General features: G+C 48.3%; 1 protein-coding gene across 1 annotated transcript in view; it reads right to left on the bottom strand.

Moving 5' to 3' along the window:
• The window catches only part of CLPB (ClpB family mitochondrial disaggregase), a 147,821-nt gene that overhangs the window by 11,442 nt on the left and 116,497 nt on the right, over positions 1–19,882 (bottom strand). Inside the window, exons 7-9 of the mRNA XM_005893508.3 lie at positions 16,449–16,563; positions 6,873–6,950; positions 5,598–5,653 (exon numbers count right to left, since the gene is read on the bottom strand). Of these exons, the coding sequence (XP_005893570.2) occupies positions 5,598–5,653; positions 6,873–6,950; positions 16,449–16,563 (249 nt within the window). The remainder of the gene's footprint in view (positions 1–5,597; positions 5,654–6,872; positions 6,951–16,448; positions 16,564–19,882) is intronic.

Below are 19,882 nucleotides of genomic sequence, written 5' to 3'. Positions count from 1 at the left end.
TAGGAAGGCAGAGGGAAGGGCTGAGGAGGAGAGCATCTCAAATATCTTCTGGGCTTTCAAGCCACACCAAGCCAAGATCTTCTATCCCATTCTCATGACACAGTGTTTTCTGGCTCCTTGTCTCCTTTTTTGTCCACTCATCCCCTAAATGATTCCCTCACTCCCTACCTTAATAAATCCAAGTCACGTCCCTGCCCTTAAACTGGCCTGGAAAGTCTTTTTTTTTCAGGCTTCTACTAGGCCTGATCACCGCATCATCCACTTACCACACATTTCCTGAAGGCGTCCTGTGTGTGCTGAGCACTAGAGCTATGTATGTCTCTGTCCTCTAGGAGCACCGGAGTGGGACAGGCTGACATAGACAAAGTCAGCCACCACCAGCGTGGACCATGATGAGATGGAGGGGAGCGACAAACACCCAGACAGCTCCACGGTGTCCTCCACTCTGCAAGTCTACATAGGCACAAGTCCCTTTGCTTTAGTTTTCTTCTATTTTTCAAAGAGTATAGTTGATTTGCAAAGCTGTTAGTTTCAAGGGTACAGCAAAGTGACTCAGTTATACCCACACACAAAGACACATACATATTCTTTTTCAGATTCTTTTCCATTACAGGTTATTACAAGACATTGAATATAGTTCCCTGTGCTATACAGTAGGTCCTTATTGTTTATCTTTTTTATACATAGTAGTGTGTATCTGTGGAGAAGGCAATGGCACCCCACTCCAGTACTCTTGCCTGGAAAATCCCATGGACGGAGGAGCCTGGTGGGTTACTGTCCATGGGGTCACGAAGAGTCGGACACGACTGAGTGGCTTCACTTTGACTTTTCACTTTCATGCATTTGAGAAGGAAATGGCAACCCACTCCAGTGTTCTTGCCTGGAGAATCCCAGGGACGGGGAAGCCTGATGGGCTGCCATCTATGGGGTCGCACAGAGTTGGACACGACTGAAGCGACTTAGCAGCAACAGCAGCAGTGTATATCTGTTAATTAACTGTTAATTTATCTGCTCCCCATTTCCCCTTTGGTAACTACAAGTTTGTTTTCTGCCCTGAGTCTATTTCTATTGTGTAAATAAGGTCATTTGTATCACTTTTTAGGCTGCACAGATAAATGATATCACATGATTTTTGTCTTTCTCTGACTTACTTTATATAGTTTGATAATTTCTAGGTCTATCCATGTTGCTGCAAATGGCAGTATTTCATTCTTTTTGATGGCTTAATAATATTCCAACCTCCCTCCCCATCCATTCCTCCATTGATGGACATTTAGGTTGCTACCATGTCCTGGCTATTGTAAATACTGCTGCTATGAACACTGGGGTACATGTATCTTTTTGAATTAGAATTTTCATCATCTTCAGATATATGCCCAAGAGTAGGACTGCTGGATTATATAACTCTAGCTTTTTTTTAAAAAAAGAATCACCATACTGTTTTCTAGAGCGGCTGCACCAATTTACATTCCCACCAACAATGAAGGAGGGTTCCCTTTTCTCTACACCCTAGTTTACTTTTCTTTTAAACTAATAAATCTGATTTATTTACATGTTTTCACGTCATTCAAGTGCTCTCCACAACACTGCTTGCAGCCCTTCTCTCTCCACGGTTGGGCCTAGGGGTGCTTTCCAAGGGAGGTGGCCTCCTGGGTGAGGCCCTACCATAATTAGGCCCAGGGATAGAATACTGTCTAGAGTGGGATTTGCGAGTTAACACAAGCAGAATGCCTTCTCCTTTTTATGAAGAACTCAGGGACTTAGGGTGTTATAAGGGGATTCAGAGGTACCCTGTCTCTCCACCCAGATAAGGGTTCCCCAGAGACTCCTCAGGTTCCTCTCCTACTGGCACCCACTGACTACACTTCTCTTAAAAGCTGAGGAACAGCGGGTGCCAAGACCTGAGAGGGAGGTATTAATGGCTATATCTGAAATGCAGGCCATACTGCAGTTCAGCTGCTGGTCAGAAATTCAGTCTGTGAAGTATTCTAGTTTTCTCTGTCCTGTCACTCTGTATCTGAGGTATAGGGCGGCAGAAAGAGCCCTGGACTCGGCTTCCAACCCCAGTTCTCCACTGTCTGTGGCCTTGACCAGGCTGCCTTCCCTTTTAGAGGTGCTGTTTCTTCACCCTACGTCCTCTCCCTGTTTCACCAGAGGCCTGAGGACAGGCCCTAACCCAAGAGGTGGGAAAGACCCCGGAGAAATTCTTAAGGCCATGTGGTGTGATCACTGCTATCAAGGATGAAGCATTAGCCAGTAAGCATCTTCACAGGGCCCCAGGCAGCTTGGCCAAGAGAGACATAGGCTTCAGGGAGGGTAGGAAGAGAGACATGGGGAAGCTGGGAGTGCTGGAAGCAATGGGCTGGAAGCCATGAGATGGGCATCTGATAACAGCTGAGACTCACTGAGTGCTTACTATGTGTTTGGCAATGTTCTAAGCAAGCTAGAACCCACGTTCTAAAGGGCTTAGAACATGAGTAAGTCTAAGAGATAAGTACTATTACCATCCCCACCTTATAGATGAGAAGACTGTCACGGATTAAAGTAATTTGCCCAGGGTCTCAAACCGACAATCTGGCTCCAAGTCTGTGCTCTTAGCCTCTATACTCTGTTGTTTCATATGTCCCACTCCCTCAATCAGCTGGGCTTTTGGCATCTTCATCTTAAGGGTTCTGAGTTTTGTGCCCAGAACCAGTGTCAGTCAATGTCCTACGATAAGAGGGAGTATAGACTTCAGTGCTTACTTACTCTTATGTCAAGTTACTAAGTTCTTCTACTGATTTGCTAAATAACTCTGAACAAATCTCAGGGCTTGATTTTCTTAGCGGGAATAATTTTGGTTTCACATGATCTTAGCTTAGGGTTATCTAGAAGTGAGGCAACAATAATAATAACAACAGTGAAAGTGAAAGTGAAGTTGCTCAGTCCTGTCGAACTCTTTGCAACCCCATGGACTGTAGCCTACCAGGCTCCTAAGTCCATGGGATTTTCCAGGCAAGAATACTGGAGTGGGTTGCCATTTCCTTCTCCAGGGGATCTTTCAGACCCAGGGATCGAACCTGGGTCGCCAGCATTGCAGTCAGATGCTTTACCGTCTGAGCTACCAAGGAAGCCAGTAATAATAATAGTATCCAACAAGTACTGATTGCTTACTAATGTGCCAAGAATAGTGTACAGCATTTTACATCATTATCTCACTTAACCTTCATGATAATTCACTGAGATAGGTACCATTATTGCACCCATTTTACAGATGAGGAAACTGATGTAAACAGAGATCTCAGCCAACTCCACAGAGTAGTTTAGAGCTGAACTCAGATCCCTGCTCTTGATCCCTTCATCATACTATAACTGTGGTCTTTAGAGCTCCACCACCCTATCTCAGGATGAAATCACAGGATGCCGTTAAGGTTTTTTTCTCCGTTAAGGTTTTTTTCTCAAGGATTATTAACTCTAATAATGGAAGTTAACGAAGCTGCTCAATTTGGGAAAAACAGTGGAGTTTAATAAGAGAAAAAAAAAAAAAAACTCATAGGAGGTCTGATAAAGAAATTATAAAAATGTGCAAACAGGGATTTCTCTGGCAGTCCAGTGGTTAAGACTTCATATATCCACTGCAGGGGGGCATGGGATCAATTCCTGGTTAGAGAACAAATATCCCATATGCTGTGTGGTGTTGCCGAAACAAGAAAAAAGTGCACACAAGTCTTTCTGAGGTAGCCAAGTCTGGAGGTATCAGTGACTCTTTTCAAATGAGGAAACTAAGGTACAAGAAAGCCAGAGCTTGAATTCAAGTCACCGACTCCCAGGCCAGTGCTTGTTCACTGAGTGAGCCCTCCTTTACACTGGGGCCTGTAGATGACACTCCCCACACATCAGTCCTTGGATCCTGGCAACATCAGGTATCCTGGTTAGACAAGCTTACAGTTCAGAACCCTCAGATTATAAAGGCATGTCTCAAACATGCCTGTTACATGGCCAGATAATGTCCATGCTAAACACAGATGTTGTAATGAGTTGATCCACAGGGCTGGTCAAAGTAGGAGTTTTATAAAAGTACCAACTCTGATTTAAAAATATATGGATGATTATATTCTCACGCCCCTCGTCTCCCTATGTGACACAAGGACAAGAAGGACAGGTTTATAATCTAGTCTTCTCTTGCAGCAGAGAACAGTTTTGAGAGAATAGCTGACAGACTGGATTCTCATTTTACTTCTTCGCCTAACAGGTGCCCTTAACGTTGCAGGGTCTCAGTATTCTCATCTGAAAAGTGGTTCTAATTTGGCATTTAAGCTATTTTCCTTGTAAAATCAAATAAGACAGTAGATGGGAGTGCTGTGAAAGGATGGAGTGATGGATAAATATGAGACAAGGGATCAGGTACTTGATGGGTGTTAGAGCCTGAGCTCGCTGTGATTCACAGTATTTCACTTGATGCTCACAGTAATCTTAGACACAGGAATGATTAGCTTTATTTGAGGCAATAGCTGAAACTTGGAGGGGTAAAGCAACATGCCTAGGGCCAGCAGAACCTGCGCCAAGGAATGGCTGACTCCAGAGTCTGGATCACCCAGCCCACTATCTCCAAGGGGAGAGGGTGGTAGGCACTTCCATCTCCTGGGTGAAGCATGCACTGAAGGATGCCATCGTCAGCTTTCAGGACACCCTTCACAAGTTGAAATCTGCCTCTCGTTTAGATGCTCCAACTGAAAAAAGACTTGCATCGTCCATCTTTTATCAAGCCCTTTCTCCTTTCTACACCAGCAAGTCAGCAGATACTTTCCTTCTACTTCCACTGTTTATGAAGACATATTAAGACAGCTTGGATAAGGAGATTATAATTTGTAATTAAATATTAACCTTTCTGACAGTATTAAAATTAAACCACTCAGAATTCTTCATCCCTAATCAGGTGGTTCCTGCCCGTAACTACATCTTCTCTAATAGTCTCACTAGTTTATGGCCCTTTCCAGAGTGCTAATTGTTTCAATCGCTGCCAACCTGATGAATTGGCCTAAAAAAGCCGTTTCAGTTGGAACATATTAGCATGCCGTGTGCTGCTTCTTGCCTGCCTGCCTGCCTGTCGAGTGGGTCTGCCCTGGCTTTGGGTGAGGCAGCTCATAGCTACTGGCATAGTCAGCAGAAGGGACCATGGACACAGCTCAGGAGGACACAGCCTCAGCTACCTTGTTTTCTGTGGCTGCCAGGCCCTCAGAGAGGTGGTGAAGGGGGAGCCAGGCCGCAACAGGACAGGAGTTGGCCAGGACTCTGTTGCTGGCAGAGTTCTAGGCAGTTCCTTATTGCCTCAGCTAGGGAGGCTTTCCACAGAAATTAGGCAAGGGTACCCAGGGTTGTGGGCAACCTGCAACGCCTCCAGACTGGGAAGCTAGGAGGAAGAGAAATGTCTGGTTTTAAGTTGAAATGTTTCTGCAGTCTCCAAGGACTGCTCTGACATTTTTCTCTGTGTGAAACAATTTCTTGTCAGCCTTAGTAAGTCAAACTGAGCAGGTCTCGGAAAGCCAGAGTCTGAACAAGGGGATGGACTTGTGCGAGCTCTCCACGGCCTGCCAATTGCGCCTAGTTCCAGCCCTTACCTTTTTGGCATCTTTGTGCATATATTTAGCTGTCTGCTTGGCCAGTTCTGTTTTTCCTAGTAGAAGGAAAAGAGAAGTATTGGGTTAGGAGATGACTATCTCCTGGAATGAAAGAATATTAGAAATATTAGAATATTAGAAATGCATGGATGCTGGAAATAATACATGTTACAGAAGGGAACAGAACAGAAAGGGTGACTCAAAGTCACCAAGGGAAAACTGATGGTAAATCTGGGACCAGAATCAGAGTCTGCATTGTATCTTGATTTTTCTGTGGATGGGGACTGAAACTTTTTCTCTATGGTAGCATCTAAAAGTGGGAGGTTGTCTCATACAATCCAGAGCCATCTTGTCCTTCGAATCCCAGCACAAACCTTGCTTTTCCTAGAAGCACCTTGACTCCCTGGCTCATTGTACTGTCTCTCTCTGGACATCCATGGTCCTGCCATCTAAGCTAGGCCCTGGAGCCACAAGGCCAAACAGAGGCTGGGAGAGGATAGAAGCCACCCCTCCCTGGCTTTACAGCTTTATTTTGTAACATAAAGAAAGGATGACGATACCAAAGTGATGGCTCTGAAGGGCCATTTGGTATGATGGTCAAGTCTTTGGAAGTCACTGCCTATCTAGTATGGCTCAAGGTCTATGATATAGTGTGAAGTGATGGTAACCCTTTGGGACCCTACATCAGAGGCAGCATCCATGAAGATGCTGAGGGGGAAGAGGAAGCTACAAATGCATGTAATTCCCCATAAAGACAATGGGAGGGCAGCGATGTGGGACTGTGAGGGTGGAGAGTGAGAGGGTGAGAACACTTCAGATAATCCAGCCCAACTGGCTATAAAAATCCCCAACCAACTTCACTGCAACCAGTTCTGCTATGCACTTAGCACTGTGCTGACCATCAGTGGCTTTCTTTAGCTTCCTAGAGGGTTCTGGCCCAGGCTACACTAGATAAGGCTGGTGCCCTGGGCAGTGGAGGTAGTTCAACTACTCCTACAGGGCAGCGTCTGGGGTTGCAGAGTGGCTGGACCAGGACTAACAGGCCCCCAATGGCCTAGCCCTCCTGGTGAATCAGGCCCTGCACCACAGCTTCCAGAGAGAGAGGCATAATTCCAGCTGTTTCAATGTGACAGATGATCCTCTGCTGGCTCTGTAATTCGAAGGCAGTTGTTTTGGGAACTGGAGTTGAACTAGAGGAGGGTCGTGTGACTCTGGCCCATAGCAGCTGGGGCTCCCCCAGCTCTCTTCCCCACAGGCTGATCTACTCCCTGTTACCTATTCCAGATGATCCCAAGAAGAGGAAGACCAGGGGGTGTTCTTCGTCGTACCAGCCATTCTCCTTCCTCCGGATCGCTATGGCCAAACACACAAGACGGGAGGACAGAGAGGGAGGCAGATAAATCAATGACACAAAAGGCAGGATAATTATCACTAAGTATACAATATGTTTTACTGCTCTGCGCCCACTCAAAGTCCTCACTACCATTAGTGCTGCCTAATCTGATTAGTTGGCAAGGCCCCTAGAGACACCTAATCAGGTTAGCATGGATTTGGAAAGCTGCCCAGAGCAGATTTCGGATAAAGTTTTCCAGGATGAGCACTCAGCGTTGCCAGGGAAACTGAAAGGCTGGTGGATGGTGAATGGAGGTGAAGGGGGTGGGGGACTGACTGGTGAAGGAGAATTGGAGAGGAACTTTAGATCCCGGCTGGTAACCCATCTACTCACAACTGGTTGGCAGCTGAGCCTCCCCCTATGCAAATGGGAGAGGCAGAAGCCCATGGCAGGGCCTTGGGGACTGGGGTGTGAGCTCTGAACTCTTTCCCATTTGGGGGAAGTAAGGTCTGCTGTTAGGAAATATAGCCAAATGCACTTTCTGGAAGCCAGTCAAGGGTACTGTGGAGCTCAGGGCAAGGAAGGGTGAGCCACTTGCTAGCACCTCCACAACCATGGCCTCCAATGGACAGAGGTGCGGGAGGGGAACAGACATGTACCAAGTTTCTTGGGGCTCAGCTCTGTTACAGTAAGCGCTGACCTCTCCTCTCCAGGAGGAAATATATAATCAAGGGCTCTGCATGCCACACAGAGTGGGAGAACCAGGCTCAGAAGCATTACCCAAGTATAAGAGTAAGGAGCAGAATGAGGCAGAACCATCTGAAGAATCATTTATTTAATAAATGATTAAATAAATGTTATCTCCTAGGCCCAATGGAAAAATCGCCAACATTTTATTACTCAAGACCCATTCAGATAACCCTGAGTAGAAAATATTATTTTCAATTCCATCAGATTGAACAGGAAACTGAAACAAGAGATAAAGATATCTGCCCAAGTCACAACAACTAGTAGGTTACCAGCTGACTGGTGGAGATGGTAGAGTTGCATTGCTAAACCTGTCTTCTATTTTGGTCACATATGGTTATAAAAAGTGGATTAATTTGGGTTGCATAAATGGAAACACGCACTCAGAAGCAGGAAGGGGTGAGAGCACTGTGCAATGTCAAAGTTGGTCTGCAGATGGAACAACATCTATGGTCTGCTCCTCAGAGAGCTGAGGGGAGATGAGCAAAGGAATATATGTTGGAGGACAAGGCCTGGAAACCAAGTCAATGGAGGAGGAGTTGACAGTCTTAGGGAAGCGTCTTCAGTTCTGAGGTGCAAAGATCATCCATACTACACACTGTGTGGTATAATCTGTGTCTCTGGGTTTCATGGAAGTGGCTGGGGAGGTCAGGGAAGGCCTTCAGAAGAAGTGGAAATGATGACAGATCAGACTAGGCAGGATCTGAAGGGGAAGAGGTGGCAGTATGACAGAGGTTGTGGGGGGGACAGGAATGAACAGGAGTAGCTGTGGGTGGGATCAGACCACAGAGGTCTCGAATGCCTGTCTCAGGAGTACATGTCCACACTGTGGGCTTTCTCACCTCAATCTCTAATGCTTCTTCCTAAGATACTTTCTAGTTCTGGCCTCAGAAGAAACAGAAACTGTCCGTGGACACCGGACAAGCCACTCTGCCTGCCTGGATTCTCTCCCTGAGATTTCTGAGAGGAGTCTGAGAAACCACTCAGTCTAACCTCTCCCTTGGGTTAGGCTGAGATCATCTCTGAACTGACTGGCTTGGTCCTCTGGAAGAATGGCCATGAGGGGAACCCACAGGCCTCGCAGGTATCCAGAGGCTAGGCATGAAGACAAAGAAGCCCTAGCCTGGCGAAAGGGGAGGCCCCAGTGTTCTGACAGAAGCAACACCCTGTGGGTGAGGGTGTTTGGGAAGGTAGAGACCTATAAAAGGACAAAGGCTAGACTTCTGTGAATATATGTGTAGGATGTGTGCTGAGGTAAAGGTGAGAATGGGGGCTTATCTGAAAGGAGTCACACTTCTCCAAAAGTTGAATAAGTTGAGAATCTAGGTTTGAAAGAAGCTGAACATAAACTAGATTCAGGCTTCATGGGGGTATCTGGGGAGGCCAAAGTACCCAGGCATCACTCAAATGGGGAGCCCGGGGAGAAGAGTTCCCCAGGTGTTGTGAACCTTGGGTTCTGATCTTGACTTCTCTTTCATGAAGCTTCCCAGCCCACCAAGAGCTACATGCCTCTGGGCTAAACAGTTCAAAAACACCATGGAGAACATGGAATTGGATTACGCCTGGGGCCATCTTTCCCCCCTTCTTTTCTAATAACGCACCTGGGAGAGAGCTCTTTATAATGCCAAGCAGACTCCACTGCACAGCTGTCCCTGGTCAATTCTGCTGGACTCAGGGCATGAGTCTGGGGTGGGCTCAATCTGGGCACCCCCGTGAAACAGGCAAAATGCCAACCATTAAACAATTACAACTCTGGATATTTCTAATAATATCTGAAGAGAAAAACGGCCAAGCAGATGGTGTCCGACAGAATGAAAAATGGAAGTAGCTAGAAAAGACTGAAGAAGGCGGGCCCCCGGGTGTGTGGTTGGTAGGGCAGCTGAGGGCTAAGACTGGGAACCTTAGGGTCCTGTCAGGCTGGGGCAGAGGCTGGGACACAGACCTGGCTGGGTCCACTTGGGATGTGGTCACAGATATTCGTGCTCTCACTGTGGACAAGCAAATGCAGCAACTTCCTCTGCTAGCACTTCAGAGCCTATAAAGAACTTCTGTAGACATAACTTCATTTGAGGCTGGTTACAAACCCATGAGGCAGGCAGGGCACGTAACTTGATTCCCATTTTACAGATGAGATCATACATATAAAGAAGTGAGGTGACCTGCTCAAGGTTACACAGGTAGATAAATGGACCTGGGCTTTACCCCTTGTGCTGGCAAGCTCTTGAACCTGAACTGGTGGTTCAGGAGTTTAGAGGGAGGACCTGGCTGTTTCCCACACAGCACCCCGCATTCCCTCACCTCACCTGGAAAGTTGCTCCTCTGTAGTCTTTCAATCTGGCTGCCTCAGTCACTCCATACATGGTCTCAGGAGCCCCTGCCCCTGACCATCTCTTGACCAGTGCTCTCTGGTCTCAAGGTCCCCTGAGCAGGAAGCTCAGCCCATCTGGCCTGTCCCATCTCTGGGGCTCCAACAGGCTTGGCAGCCTCTCCATATGCTGGACCAGTGACAGGGTCCCCTCGCTGGGTCTTCTGGCCATGTGGACCACTACCACTCATCCTACATCTCTCCTGCAACAACTCTTCCAGCTGACTCCATATCACACCTGCCCCAATAACCCCTGTGTTCATCGATGGGGCGGTGCGGTAGGGAGGGCAGGAGCCACAGGATCTAGTTTGGGGTCCCGGCTCTGTCACTTATTAGCTGACTTTGAGCTCAACACTTACTCCTTTAGAAGCCTGGTTTCTTCATCTCTAAAATGGGACTAGCCATACGTGCTCAGTCGGCCCCTCATGAAGATTAAAATGAGTTAATGGTTATGAAAGTGATTTGTAAGTTGCAAAAAAAAAAAAAGAATAAGAATAAAAATAACAGTAGTCATAGCAGCAGTGGGGGCACAAGCCATTAGCCGTGCTATTTTACAGATAGCCCTTTCATCCTTACAATACTTCAGAGAAGTAAGGAGTATCTCTCCATGTTACAGAGGACGAGGCTGAGGTTCAGAGAGGGACAATGGGAAGGTTTCATCTGTGCACCCTCATATCAGGGGGAGGGTAAGTCCCGATTTGATTGTGTATTTCATGGGTGCATGTCCTAGGCCTATTTCCTGAGGGACTTTTGCAAAACACTGGTATAATGTGTGCTGACTAAATGAATTAATTGTTGGTCTTCCTGGAATCACAAGGGGCAAAGAACAGATATTTCAGCTCCCATTTTACAGAGAAGAGTGATGCCTGGATCCAAGAGTCTCTTACAGCTCCAAGTGGTTACTACTACCCTTGGGTAAAGAAGGCTTCCATTCTCTTCTTAACTTCCCTCCAGGGAGTCTTATCCATTTGTTCAGCAAAAAAGTTCTGTGTCGAGTGCTGGGGCACCTACAAAGAAACCGAGAACAGGTCTGCACCTCTTGGGTGAACGCTGCTATGAAAACTGTGAGCGCCAAGTGGTATGGAGTACTGTGAAAAGTGTGGGAAACGCTATCTGTTTCTGACTGTGACTTGGGGGCCAAAGCACAAGGGGGAGATGGCTAGGCAGCCTGGATATGATGGGACATTCCAGGAGGAAAGCTCTGGTGTGCAAAACCCAAGTGAGACAAAAGAACTGCCTCCTCCTCCCATGCCAGGCCTTTGCCTCCATCTAGCTCAAGGTTTGGGGGAGTCTGGGTAGGCTGACTCATCTCTCCTGATAAGTTCTATTGATGCAGCAGATTTTTTTTTAACCTAACCTGAAACAGTTTGCCCCATGCTTGTGCCACCTCCTAGGGGAACCTATCCTTCACAGGAATTCCACAGTTCAGTCACCTAAATGTCTATTAGTATCTTCTGCCTAAGCTTACAGGTTCAAGGGGCATAGCTCAACAAATGCCTGCTTCTGGTGCCCTGGGTTTGGTGGATGATGAGAGAAAAGCTCTTTCTAGTCTGTCAGGAGTATTCTTTCTGAAGGCAAACTACTGCTACCGAGGAGTTAACGTACTAAAATTGCAAATAGCTTTTGTTGAGCCCACCCACTGTGTGTGAAAGCCTCGCAGGCTATGGTTAGGTTAAGGTTAAGGACCCTATGGGTTAGGGACCACTGGAGGGAAGACTGACACCCTTCCAGAAAGAGGTTGAGATCAGAATCTGTGCTCAGGGGAGGCAGAACCTCAAGACGTGTTTAGACTTTGTTCATCTGAGTTTACTTGAGTTCAACAACCTTTTACATACCTGTGTGCCAACTCTAAACAGACCTGAAAGAGAGGTAGTTTCTGACTTTTGCAGGGAGAAAGACATACAAACTGATGCTACGTGGTAAGCGCAACAAAAAAAAAGTGTCCACAGGAAGTGCATAGAAAGGCCCTGCACCAGGTGGAGAGTTAAGGAAAGCTTCCTGGATAAGGCAAGGGTCAGGTCCTGGCAGGCGAGCAGAAGGGCAGAGCAGTCCAGACAATAAGAGCAGGGGCACAGGAGGGACTCCTGAAGTGGGGAGGTGGAACTTAAGAAGTTTTCTAAATTAATCACTACCTCTCTACAACTCAGGGACGATCTAGATGTATTTCTCAGATTACAAACAGGACTCCAAGGGAGGGTCCAGAAAGCTAGCTGCAGCACTCAGGAAGATTACATTTCTGGATTAGTCAAAGAGGGAGGTGGAGTATGAGATAGGATGGTGCACCTACTGTGCGTATATGGGTGATATTAAAGTTCTGAATTCGGGTCAGAGCCAGGCTTAGAAGAGAGGTCAAGGTGGTAGAGCTTCCCTGGGGAGTTCACAGGCTTCAGAGTCAATGGGGACCAGATGCAATGGGCTTCAGGCATAGGCCTCTGGTCAGAGGGAGCCACTGAGAAGCCTCCACGGGTGCAGGCTGCCCAGAAGAGGCTTCTTGGAGCAGGTCTGGGGAAAGGGATGTCACTTCAAAGGGTCAAAGGCTGACTAGTATGGGTGTTGTAAACAATGATCTTGCTACACTCACATTCTTAGTGTGCTTGTGAACAACTAGGAAGCAGGCTTAACAGCTTCTCTTCTTTCCTCAGAGCACATCACAGAGATGGACAAAGGGCCATAAGCAAAGTAATTAATGTGACAAACTGCACTAAGCATCCACCTCGACTGGAGGGCTGCTCCAGGAACTGGGAAAACAAAAATGATTCAGTCAGGGTCTCTGCCCTCAGGAGTCTACAGTCTATTGCTCCTGAAATATAAAAACCAGCCCGAGGGTGGGAGACGGTCAGGGCTAGGGTGGGGAAGAGGCCAGAAGAAAGGAGTTTCAACCAGAGATGGCAGCATCAACAAATATAGGCAGGAGATCAACGCAGCATGTGCAGGGCGGCAGAAATAGCCATTGTGTGCAGTGGGGGAGGGGGGACAGCTGGGGAAGTGGGGGAGGGCAGCAGGGGTGGGCCCTAATGCCAGGCCAGGGCATTAGAAACTCAAGAATTTTACACAGGTTTTTTTTGTTTTGTTTTTACACTGTACAAAGCTGACTCCAGCTAGGGAGAAGTGGTTATAGGGGAAGAAAAGGAGGCAGAGAGACCAACAAGGAGACCACCACTAGGTTCAGACAGAAGACACTGAGGTCCTGAGCTGGAGGTCCTCAGTGGTATTAGGAATGGGGGGAGAGGCTAGGTGTGAGATCTATTTAAGAGGTAAAATGATAGAACCTGAAGGGCTTTAAGGGGAAGGAAGAGCCAAGGAAATATCTACGCTTCTACTCAGGAGACCAGGGAATGGTGGGGCCTTTACCGAGACAGGAACATGGGAGGTGACCAGGTGGAGGAGGGGAGCAGAGTCTAGATCTGAACAGACAGCTGGCTGCCTTTCTGAGGATGGTGGGCACAGAGGTTCTGAGCTCCCACTAGAACAGGCATCCTCCCCTTCCCCATGATCAAGAACAGCTTGGGATTCTGGAAGAAGAACCTCACACTTGATGTCAGTGCTCTGGCTTGTGGTCTGCATGTTGGCCCTGCTTTGGCTCCAGTGACCCAAGAAGACCAGAGAGGCCACGGGGGCCTGGGCTGTGGGGTCGGTGCTTCATCTCCCCCATTTGTAAGATGGTAACTGTGCGCCAGCCTTGCTAGAAGCCCTGCAGCTGGGGATCACACTGATAAATTCACTGTATTACTTTGCACAAATCAATATCCCAGCACTTACCAGGGGTTGATGTGACCGAAATTGGTTTCAGCCAATTCGTGAGGGTAATAAATGGCCATTTATCAAATCAATTCATTCTGCGGCACTTCTTTGGCTGCCCACCCTCATGGTACATCTGGGGTGCCAGGTTCCACCCAGCCAGCACACATCTGACACTAGCTGAGAGCACTCAGGGAGCACCCTAGCCTGCCCTCTAGATCCGCCCCACTCTCCTGCACCTGCTTCAGTGCTGAGGCCCTGCCATAGATTCCGACCCAGAGAGTGCCTCATGCTTCACGGGAGCTGGAAGCTGAACACACTCTGACTGTTATGAGTGTGATCCCTGGCTGCAGGGCTTCTAGCAAGGTGGGCGAAAAGTTACCACCTTACAAATGGAAGGGAATGTACTAACCCCACAGCCCAGGCCCCCACACCCTCTGTGTCTTTTCCAGCAGCACTGGAGGCATAGCAGAGTCACCCTACACACCACAGGACAAGGAGGAAAGCGTTCCAGATCTGAGGCAGAGTGTGGGTGACAGATGGAGCTATGGGTAGGACAAGGCACTTGGCAGACATTCTGACAGCCCCTAGGAGGTGGGAAGTGGAACCATCTACTCCTGCTCTGGGCTGGCAGCAGGGAGAGACAAGGAGAAGGACCAGGGGAAGACGCCAGTCTGGGGCTGGGACTAGGGGTCAGTCTTGGATTGATGGAAACAACTGAGGGCCTGACCTATGAAGCACAGTGCCCAACGCTGGACAGTAAACATCTAGAGGAGGGGGACTGGGTTTTATTGAGAACTGTCTGGTACATACTGGAGATAGCATATGCTTTACAGTCCTATAGTCCTGAGTCTGGATCCCTGGTACAAAGGTGAGGAAACTGATGCTCAAAGAAACTGAGTGACCAGCCTGAGCTGCATAGCTGGTAAGTGGCCCACCTGCCATTTGAGCCCTGGCTGACTGAATTCTTTCCACTTTAATGTCCTCCTCCCTCCCCTAACTACTTCTGGAAGTCTCACAACTTATGGGCTTGAGAAGCTGGTGAGAAACAGGAGATCAGAGGAGTGGGCAACATGTGAGGAAACGGCTGTGTAAGAAGTGGAGGGTAAATACCATGATGGCAGCTATAGTTCTGGCCCAAGTGGACATGAAACTCTAGTAGAACCTGCTTCTCACATCTTGGCTCAGTCACTGATCTCTCCAATGGGCTCCTCCTCCTCTCTTTGACCCAAGAGCTCCCAAGGTCTCCTCTCTTTTTACCTCAGACATGGCCTTGGCAAAGAAGTGGGGGGTTGCCACCTCCAAGCTGAGGGTGGCTGTCTATTCAGACCCAAAAGCGCAGCCTGATGAGGTCTGGGCTTGAGTAGTGGGGACTTGTGTCTTCACAGAAGCTTTCCCTGGCTCCTGGGTGTGCCTGCAGGTAGTCTCTGCCCTCCAGCTGCTGAGGCAGATCTGGTCTATGGGCTCCTTTTAACTGCTGATGGTCAGGTCATGACCTGACCATGAGTCCCACTGGTGTGTGAGGAGGATGGAGACGGGCTGGGCCCAGTGTGTCACAGGGATGACTGCCTTCATTGTGCACTGACTCCTCTGGGACTCCACAATTTCAGCTTCATGTCTCCTTTCACAAGTGAGAGAGTTTGGTGCTGGGCGTGGCGGCTGCTGGGCTGCATGTGGTGGGACTAGAGGCGGCACTGGATGCACCTGACCAAGACATCGCAGGGAAGAGGCTTTTAAAGCTGAGCTGAGCATTGGCTCACCTGAAGGGCCTCTCAGAATATAGAGTTCTGGTCCATCGCCAGAGCTCCTGATCCCACAGGTCTGGGATCAGATCTACATTCTAACAAGTTCCCAGAGGATGCTGATGCTGCTGGTCCAGAGACCACTTTGAGAACCACTGCCTTGGGGGATACTCCCTTGTCTAAGTCAGAAATAGGGTTCCCTTGCCCTTCCCTCATCTGTCTTGAGGTTACCCTCAGGGAGCCATGCACCTCAGGAGAACAATGGTGAGGCCACCATCCTGAGCACAACCCCAGTTTTATCTCTCTCCACTGGAGATGCATGCACAGGAAGGTCAGGAGATGAGGGGTGATATCAGCAGACGGTCTAGATCCCAAGGTGGCATAAGCGCTTCTGAGGTAGAGAAGAAGGCACTCAAGACTTGCACGGGATGTTTTCCATAGAATTGAGCCAGCCTCCAACAAATTATATTGAAGGATGGCACAGTCCCCGCCGGGAGACAGGAGACCAAAGCTCTAGTTCTGGCTCAGTTATGACAATACTAGTGATGGGAAAGCTCTTGTTCCTCTCTGGGTCTCAGTTTCTCCACCTGAAAAGCGGGGGTGGGGTGGGGTCAGTAGATCAGATGAACATCAGAGTTAAATTCAAAGCACAGAAAGAAGCCTTGACCAAATTACTCAAGTGTTCTGCCTCAACTTCCTCATCTGTGACATGGGGATTCAATGGGACCAACCTCATAGGATTGTAAGGATTAAATGACGTGGCATATGCAAAGAGCTTAGAACACTGCCTGGTACACAGAAAGCACTTCACAAATGCTATGCTGTAACAATAACAGCCCCTTCTCCTCAGCTTGGAGATGGCAGGACCACACCTCACTACAGCAGACCACAAACTTCTACACCCTCTTCGGTGTGCGTGTACTCACCTGCGCCCACTGTGGCGATGGCGCTCTCCTGGCCAATGATGTGCTCCTTCAGCCGCTGCTCCAGGGGAAAGCGGCGCCGCTCCTCGGCCTCCCGCTTCCGCTGCTTCTCTTGGTACTGTGGAGAGAGACGAGAGATGGAAGGCGGCTCAGGAGCGCCGGACCCAGGAGGACCCTAGTTTCATTCTATCCCCCCAACCCAGGGGGAAAAAGCAAAGGGTCTGGGCCTCTGGGGGTTCTGATGGACAGCTCTGGCTCATTCTTTTCCCAGCCCCTCGTCTGAGTCCTCACCTCATTTCCCTACCTTGGTGGCCACTGCTCAGGGGTCCTGGCTCGCCCTGCTAGTAAAATAAGTACTGCTAGTATTGGGTTGGCCAAACGATTCTTATGGTGTTCACATAAGATCTTATGAACTTTTTTGCCAACTCATTAGATTAACTCTTGAGTCTGGAGTCTGACAGAAGACTTGGTTTGAATCCCAGCTCTCTCACTTATAAGATGTGATTATCTGGAGCAAGTTACTATGCTCAGTTTTCTCCTCTGCAAATTGGGGATTAAATATGATGCTGTATACAGAATGTGTCTAGTGCTATGGCTAGTAAGCACTAAGTGCTTACAAATAGATAGGTTCCTTTCATTTTCTGCTTACCCTCTTGAAAACCATTTTGGTTTTCAAACCAGAGCTACGAACACCCTTCAAGTCAATGATACTGCATTTTTCAATTAAACACAACTATTCAGCAATTGCTAAATTCCTGGCACTGTGTATGCCATGATGGAAAGGTGGGGAAGGGGCAAAGAGGAAGACTGGCCCCTGGCAGGTTTAGATGATGCTGAGTGCCTGGCAGGTGTCTGGCCTCTGGCTTGGTCCATTTCAGAAAAGACAGAAGCAGGAGGCTTGAGCTTTGTCCCACTGAAAGGGAGGGGAGAAGAGCCATGTCTTGCTTTCAAAGAGCTCTATCTAAGTCAGGCAGGGGAGGCGAGGCAGGGTGTGTACATGAATACTTCTCAGGCAGGATCAGCCGTTTCCCTTGTGGTTCTAAAGCATGTGTGCCTACACCTAGCCCTGTATCTATCACTGAAAAAAGCTACTTGAAAATGAGTTTGCTGCATATTTGTGATTGTGTCTTACAAATCAACTATGAGCCCCATTTTACTCACTGCTATTTCTGGCATGGGTCCTGGCACAGTGGACACAGCTGGTGAAAGTTTACAAAAATGAAGCTGATGACAGATACAAAGAGGAATTAACAGCTAGATTGGGTGGTGTAGGAGTACAGAGAAGGGAAGGATACATAAAACATAAAACATTTCTGGGAGGTGAGAGACTTGAAGGAGCTGGAATATTGGGCTAGTTGGGAGCTGTGGCACTATCTGGAGACTGGGTTGGGGGGTGAGTGCATGGGTCTGATGATAAAGCATCGATGGAGGCCAGGCGCTGGGGGCAGGAAGCAGGCCTTAAAGTGAGACAGAAAGACCTGGGTCTTCCGGGGGCTTCTCTTCCCTAGGGCTCCTGTAACACTGACAGCTTTCTAGAAAGCGAGCTGCCAAGGTAAGGCCTTGTCACAAAAGTGGTGGCTGCAGATTGCTCTTGTGGGCAGAGTGGATGAAGAATACCTGCTACTTGGGCAGTGTTTTCCTGTTATGGTAGTGACCTTGACAGAAGTTAAAAAAAATAAATAGCAAACAATCCAATTTTGGCTGTTGCTATCAGTCTGTAACTGAAAGCTCCCATCAGTCCTGGGGTTTCATATGGAGCAATAATTCGGCACCGATCCCAGCGGAGCAACGCTTGCCGGTTGGAATCCAGCACGTCACTGTGCAGCTCCCTCAGGCACCACATACATCACCTGGCTCTGCCGACTCCAGCCATATATCTGCCTCCTCCTCCTCCCTGTCCACCTAGCCCCTCTCAGCACTTGGGTCCACTGGGCTGAAAGGCTCTGATGGAGAGATGCACACATACAGGCCGGTACAGCACCAGCCAGTGGCCTGGCCCGCTTGCAGTCAGGCAGGATGCAGAAGGAACCTGGCCTCCGAGAGTTTGTGAGGTCTGTCTGCTAGGTCATTTCCCCTCAGGGATGGGTATTCCCACCTCTGGGCCTTTTGTCCACACTGCTCCCTCAGCACATAAGTCTTCTCTATTCCCACCCATCTCTAAGTGATCTTAGCTTAAATACCAAATTGTCTAAAGAGCCTGTTGCCCTGGCACCTCCAGAGCACTTGTTTAACTGCCTGTTTCTATCTCTTTACTCCACACATGAGGAAGTAGTGACAAAGACCATGCTCTATTCATCCCTGTAACTCCAGCACCTAGCACAGGCCTGGATCACAGAAGGATTCAATTTGTGCTGCCAAGTGAATGAGGTGACTGCCGTCTGTGAGATGGCTGCTGTGTGCCGGGCATGGTAATCCGAACTTTCTGTGTAGTGTCTTACTGACTTCTTACAGCAGTCCCCGTATGAAGTTTGATACCTTTCTGGCTCATAGTGAGGCACATCATGTGGCAGAAAGAAGCCAGCTTTGCCCCAGAAAGACCTGAATTTAAACCTCACCTAATCTACTTGGGCTTCCCAGGTGGCGTAGTGGTAAAGAATCCACCTGCCAATGCAGGAGACATGGGTTTGATCCCTGGGTAGGGAAGATCCTCTGGAGAAGGGAATGGCAACCCTCTCCAGTGTTCTTGCCTGGGAAATCCCATGGACAGAGGAGCCTGGGGGGCTACAGTCCATGGGGTCAAAAAAGATTGGACACGACTTAGTGACTAAACAACAACAACAAATCTACTTAACAGTAAGCTCACCTTGGGGAGTTAATTCAACTCCCTGAATTTCAGTTCCTCATCTCTAGCATGGCAATGGTACTCATTGTGGGATGCTGGTGAGAATTAAGTGAGATGATGCATATGAAGCACTGGGCAGGTCTCTGGCACACAGCGAATGTATATGCAGAAGTAGCTGTGTGAGAGACTCAGGGGCCAACACAGTATCTGGCCTGTGCAGGCCTTTGATAAACTTTGCTAACTACTTCTTTACTGCATTTTGATAACTAATTTTCTAACCCAGTGCCTTTGTTTTTATTTTGGTGCTAGAACTAATTTAATCTGCATGGAGCCCCACAGATAAGAGGAAGAAGCGCTCTGGCTTAAGCAGAAGCCAGGAGTTAGGTCCATTAGGATGCCCCCATGGACCCAGTGTGGCTCCTGAGACTTCTCCCCAGGAACCCTGAGTCTGCTGGGCAGTCTCAACACCAACTGAGCTCTCAGGACACCTCCACTGCCTGGGGTGTCTCAGCTGTGCCTGTCAATTTCCCTTACATGGTAGAGAACTCCTCCTCTAGGTGCTTTCCATCCACTGGTTTGTGGGGCCTCACAAAACACACCTTTTCTTCCTTTGCTGCAAGCAAAGCTTAACAGGAGTTTCCCCACCACTCTGTTG

Source organism: Bos mutus, chromosome 15 (genome assembly GCF_027580195.1).
Source record: "Bos mutus isolate GX-2022 chromosome 15, NWIPB_WYAK_1.1, whole genome shotgun sequence".
Lineage (NCBI taxonomy): Eukaryota > Metazoa > Chordata > Mammalia > Artiodactyla > Bovidae > Bos > Bos mutus.
Note: the sequence above shows the minus strand (reverse complement) of the source record. Positions and strands in the feature narration are given on the sequence as shown.